This window comes from Hydra viridissima, unplaced genomic scaffold (genome assembly GCF_058129835.1).
Source record: "Hydra viridissima isolate aposymbiotic clone 2 unplaced genomic scaffold, HvirCarnegie_v1 scaffold_12, whole genome shotgun sequence".
Lineage (NCBI taxonomy): Eukaryota > Metazoa > Cnidaria > Hydrozoa > Anthoathecata > Hydridae > Hydra > Hydra viridissima.
The window spans coordinates 6,731,091-6,737,440 of record NW_028324311.1 but is presented as its reverse complement, the minus strand read 5'-3'; the positions used below and the strand labels follow the sequence as shown (position 1 = coordinate 6,737,440).

At 33.5% G+C, this 6,350-nt stretch overlaps 1 protein-coding gene across 1 annotated transcript; it reads right to left on the bottom strand.

Moving 5' to 3' along the window:
* Positions 1 to 3,651: 3,651 nt before the first annotated feature.
* Positions 3,652 to 5,687, bottom strand: LOC149881006 (uncharacterized). The gene is made up of 5 exons (XM_090067915.1): positions 5,566 to 5,687; positions 5,379 to 5,477; positions 4,825 to 4,990; positions 4,198 to 4,623; positions 3,652 to 3,974 (listed from the first exon to the last, which is right to left on the bottom strand). Exons 3-5 carry the CDS (start codon positions 4,979 to 4,981, stop codon positions 3,652 to 3,654), a joined length of 906 nt encoding a protein of 301 aa, XP_089924041.1. The 5' UTR covers positions 4,982 to 4,990; positions 5,379 to 5,477; positions 5,566 to 5,687.
* Between the last annotated feature and the right edge of the window lie 663 nt (positions 5,688 to 6,350).

Below are 6,350 nucleotides of genomic sequence, written 5' to 3'. Positions count from 1 at the left end.
TTAGTTTTAAGTATTATTGGCATGATTTGGCATTGCTATTAATCGATACTTCGAAAAAGGGATGTGCCACAAAGAGGATGAGTCATGGAACGAGCCACATTTCGTTTCTGCAAAAACCCTTGAAGTGTTTGATTACAACAAAAAAGAATGCATAGAAACCACGAAGATCTTTAAAAAGACAAGTTTGATGAAGGTTTAACTACTGAGAATTAGATTTTCCAGCAAGAAAATGCGGCCATTCACGCGGCACGTTCAACTGACTTAAACCTCATTTTTATCCACAAAACTTTGGGCCAAACAATGATATTTGTTCTCAGTGAATTACAAAAAGAAAGTTATATTTTTTCGTGAAGTTATTTTTACCATTACGTTTCTTTTTTTTTTTTTTTTTAATTTCTGAACACTTTTTGGAAATTATTTCAACACAAAAGTTTCATGAACTAAATCATAGACCAGAGATATACTTCCACCGAATTTACTTTCACCGGTTTTTCATCTTTCATAGTTAGATAAATTTACCTTTGCTATAACATAAGTGATGCGATGGCATACATTTGCAGACATTGTTTGCTCTAATGAGATTAGGGAATTAGAGCTTGGAGGATCAATCGGTTCTTGCAAGTATGGCGGGCTTTCTCCCCTCTATAGACCTAAAAAAAGATTTTTTACATAAAACACAAAGCATGAGTTTGAAAACGAAGATGGTTTTGGTTTAATCAAGAATGTTTATTGGATAATGAAATTAACGCAAATAGATAAATATATAACTTTTTTTTTTTTTTTTGAAATAAAAAAGCTACATCATGCTTCAACAATAAATAAGGAAACTGCTAATGCAGGTTCATATGTTAATGGTTTGATAGGTTGATAAGTTGATAGGTTCATAGGTTGGTACCTATGAACCTATCAACTTATCAACCTATCAAACCATTAACATATGAACCTGGGACCGGGATCCAGGATTAATAAACTTTTTTCTAGCGAGCTTATTGGAACATCACAATTTTAAAGCGACTCGTCCAAAATGATTTTTCTCGCTTCTACTTGCAAATAAATTTTCTTTGTTTACAATCAATTTTTTTAAAACTACCGATATATTATTTGAGAGGTAGAAAAATTTGCTTTAAATTACTTATAAAAATACATCAAAATGAACTAAATGCCTCTCAGATTATTTCAAAAACCCAAAATCTTTATTTTTTCTAGGAAATATGGCGATTTCTATAACATATAATAGACAATTTATTCAACAGTTTTAAATATCTTTGTAAATTTTCTAACTTTAAACTCAAAAACTTTGTTTAGTCGATATTTGCTCCCTATTTTCATTTGAAAGAAGTTGTCGCAAAGACAATTAAACCAGAATGTTTTTTTTTTTTTTTTTTTTGAAATAACAAAGTTTCAACTAAAAAAACAGCATCATGTCTCAAAGTTTGACTATGGTATCGTCTTATTTTTTTACGTCACACCTAAATCTAACTCATACCCTCAAAAAGTTTGAAAAATAAAGATTTTCTTAATATTTATTTATGACCGCATGTTAAAAGTGAAATATCGCGGGTTGAATAATTTTCAGGATTTTCCAACTTTAAGCCCAAAGATTTTTTATGACACATAACTCACCCCTGAATAATTTTTGGATATTGGACTTTGAGCTGACCCGAGAGCGCCACCTATCTAGGGTGAAAGTAGACATAGTCCCACACCCAGGAATGTCAATTTTGAAATCAAGTAATGACGTCCGCGGAAATAAATTGGATTTGAAGTCAAAAATCATACTAAAAAAGGACTAGCAGGTGTAACATACAAAAATGCCTATAAATTTTTTTTGGTAGTTTAGATATTACCCAAAATGGGCATGTATACTACCCATATGTGTGCCAAAATGTGTATAAAATTTCAGGCCAAAATATTGCTTACTTTTGAAATTATGGCAATTCCAGTTTTCAAAAACCTCACTTTTTGCCAATGTCACCATGTAAAGTTACCATCCATTGAGCCACTATCTAAGTTATCCAACAGGCAACACTACACTTTAGCCCTACAGGTTGTGGGCAACAACTTTTGTAACAAAAAGTTTTTTCTAAGACTTAGTGGTAGAGAACTATGTCAAGAAAACTTATCAAGTTAAGGGATTTTCCTTTATTAATATAACTCTTAAATCATTATAAAAAAATGAGTATAGCAGCATAGTTGTCCATTTTTTCAAAAAAGTGCATAAAATAAAAGTTGTAGGGCTTAAAAAATTAGAGGGGGTCATTTTTATACAGTTTCCATTAATTTTGTGTTCCACTTGGAGAAATTTTGACAACCTGTGATGTATTTCTAGTTTGGTAAACAAATCTTACTGTCTTACAAATATATGATTGATTTTTCTAGTCAGCTTGAAAAAAAAAAAGATTCTGGGCTTATAAAGTTATATTGAAAACTTTCCAAATAGTTTATTTCTTTAAATAAGTTTCAAAAAACTAAGAGAACAAAATATGGTTTCTGCAAAAAAAAATTATTGATGAAAAATTTCTACAATTCATTAAGACCATCAAACCAAAAATGATTCTTAATTGATTCAAAAATTTTGTTTAAAGATGTTTACTGTTGTAATCAACAAGACAGTTTGTCAGTTTTTCTGGGTAACCAGGGTGGGTGGTGGATCGCTTGAAGCGCTGCCAATGTTGGCCGAAATCTTGATGGGCTGCTTCGACGGCTTGTTCACTGAAGCGACCAAGGGAGGAGTTTTGGCGATCAATAAAGTCACTGATGTGGTGAAACACAACATGTAACTTTGGAGTTATATGGCAGTTTGGAAGTGCAAGGAAGGATGTCTTGAATTGTTGGATCTTTTCAAAATAATCGAAACTCAGTTCTGATCCAAAACAAGCTCGAACAACGCAGTCAAACTTCCGAAGTGTATCCACAAAGCCAAGAACTTGGAATGCTGAGTTAGCTTCTGCTAGTTGTTGAAGACGGTCCACATTTTTTAGCAATTTTCGGCACTCATTTCCTTCAAACTGCCCACCATGATAAGGACTCTGAGCAATGTTGAGGGAAGATGGCCATGCCTCAGCTTCAGGCCACACACCTTTAAGCATTTTGTAAAGAAGGTTGACAACACCTAGAAAAAGGTGCAACTCAGGGGGGGAAATGATGTCCAAGATGAGTTTGTCATTTGGTCCATTGATGATCGGGTAATGGATGACATTGCCAGTCAATTTAGCTTTGGTATGCACTCCACCAGACCGCCTGAAAGATTCGAAACTTTTCCTAAGGGAGCCCAAAGCTCGAAATGTTCCTGCATTTTCAAGGTTGTTTGCATCAATGTCACACCAGGCACAGGGGTGTGAGCTGGAGTGAGCCTGTAGGCCACAGAGAATGTTGGCCAATTTCAGATCGCATGCGATGAAAAGATTCACAGCATCACAACCAACAAGTGCCCATACTTGGTGAACACTTTCATATGTTTCTGGAAACTCTTCAACAACAGCTAGTAGCATCTGACGTTTCACTCCAGTGTCTTTGGCAACTCGCTGCGTCAAGGATGTTTTAGCAGGTGAACTTCTAGATTCCTTATTTACTGCAGAGCTCTTCTCAACAATCGTAAGACAAAATTTCATAAACCCCTTGCCTCCATCAATGCCAAGCTTGACCAGGGGCTCAGAAGAAATTCCGAGAGGTAAGAACTCTGTTGAGAAGATCCGACAAGCTCTTACAGTGAGCAACTGTAAAATCTCTAGAGTCCCCTTTAGTGCTTGACCCCTTGATTTGTGTGTGTGTGAAGAACTCACTGAGCTGTTGCCCAACAGCTAGGAACTTTGATGCAAAGTTAGGCTCAACTAGTTTTCCAACTGATGCTTGGTTAACTGTACTGACCAATCTCTTGATGCCAACATTGGACAATCCAGTATTCAGTTGAACATTCACAAGGTCTTGAGTAGTCAAAAACGAAGAAGCAGGTTTTGAGGAAGCTCCACTTGGGCCTTAAAATGGAATTTCTTTTTTTTTAAAGGATTAGAATATTTTAGATAACTTACTTCTAAATACAGTTTTTGTTGCTGAAAACTAAAGCCACTATTTAGTTCCTTCAAAAACTAAAATTCTGATGATACTTGCAAGTAAAAAAACAATCAATTATGGTGAATTTTGAACAATAATAACTTGTTGTGAGCTCTGTACTATATATAGTAATAAATTTTTAATTACCTGGCGTAATGGGAAATGCATGACCTCCAGAAGCCTTAGAAAGACGAACAGTCCCATGGGGTGAGGCTTCCTTGTTTGTGATTACAGTGGCAGCAATCTGTTCGGCAGCCATTGCATCTCGGGCTGCCAAACCCTTAAGGTTCTCTCTAAAGGTAAACTGGTTGCAGGTGTGTGCTAAACCTTTACCAATTGGACTAAGGCAATCATTGCATCTCAAAGGAGTGTTTTTTTCTTCAGCTTTTGTCTCATCGAGTGGATGCTTTTCATTCATTTGTAATCGTCCAATTTTACACAAGAGGCAATCACAGACATGACCTCGTGTATCTATTCTGACAGAAATAGTTGTGAAGTCAAACAGAAGGGGAAGAGTGATATCTTGCCCTTCACCTTTACGCCTCATCATTGTTCTACAGGCTTCACAAATACCTTTAAGCATAAAAAGTGATTTTCATAAGTCAGAGAAATATTGCTGTACCTCAATGGTTTTGCTAGTAAAACTGTGGTTTTTATGAGAACAGGCAGTTTAAATAAATCAATTAAAAGCAAGCAAGCTTTTTAATTTCATTGCAATACCACAATAAAACTGATTTCCCTATATACATACAATTAAAATCAACCCTACATTACCTTGAGGAATGTGAGAATCAGCTTTATCAAAACTGACTCCATAGATTTTGCTGATTTGCTCCCACATAAATGCTGTCAGTTGTCTTGAGCACTTTTTAAGACAAATCAGGCAAACAATTTTCTGATTTTCCTCATGAGTTCTGGCGTGGTTCGGCATTTTGATTGGCTGAGAGAAATATTTTTTTTAATTTTACATAAAAGAAAGTTTCAAGGAAATACCTAATCTATCAATCTTTGCATAATTATAAATATTTTAGTGCAACTTTTAAACATTCTGTTAGCCCCTAAGGGATTTTAATTTGATTAAAAAGTTTTTTTTCACTTACTTATAGTATACAATGCAAACAATTAAATATACTAATCTTTGATTTATATGGATAACTAATGTACTTAAAGTAATTGTGAAGTGTACAAATTTGGGTTAAACTTAAGTGCTTAACAGAGCAATAAGATTGGAAGTAATAAAACTGGACCAAAACTAAGTCCTACAAAAAAATTTATAAAATAAAATATGTTTCTTTATTATCCCGTAAACTGCTGTCAAAATTTCATACCTTTATCTTGAAAATTGCCGGTGATTTAAGCGAAATACTTTGACAACTGAATTTACGGCAAAACAATGCAAGTCTTAGTGAACAACAACTTGGAGTCACCTTCAATATAAAACAACATTACAAAATTGACTAAAAAATATGAAAGTATCACTGTTCATTTTAATGTTAAATTTCAAATGTTTCTTACCTTATTACTTAATAAGTTCTTTGAGAATAATGTGAAAATTTTCAAGGAAAACAAAAGTGTAAACAGAGATCAACTTGTTAAGAACACAAGTCAATTTTTCAATTTTCATGGTTTTGCAAAATTTGCAATAATGCCTAAATTTTTTTTTATAGAATTAAAATAGATGTTAAAGCCATTTTAAATACTTTTTTACTTTAATGAAGTTCTGTTAAAAATCGTAGCTAGGTAAATCTTGAAAATGCCGTTGGCAATTTAAAACAATGGAGATAAATTTTATAACATTAGTCATTTCAATAGTTGATTGAAATTTTACTTAATAAAATTACTGAACTTAAATAACTGTCCAAAATTCCTAAGCAGTTCCGAATTTAACTTTTTTTTCAAGCTGACTAGAAAAATCAATCATATATTTGTAAGACAGTAAGATTTGTTTACCAAACTAGAAATACATCACAGGTTGTCAAAATTTCTCCAAGTGGAACACAAAATTAATGGAAACTGTATAAAAATGACCCCCTCTAATTTTTTAAGCCCTACAACTTTTATTTTATGCACTTTTTTGAAAAAATGGACAACTATGCTGCTATACTCATTTTTTTATAATGATTTAAGAGTTATATTAATAAAGGAAAATCCCTTAACTTGATAAGTTTTCTTGACATAGTTCTCTACCACTAAGTCTTAGAAAAAACTTTTTGTTACAAAAGTTGTTGCCCACAACCTGTAGGGCTAAAGTGTAGTGTTGCCTGTTGGATAACTTAGATAGTGGCTCAATGGATGGTAAC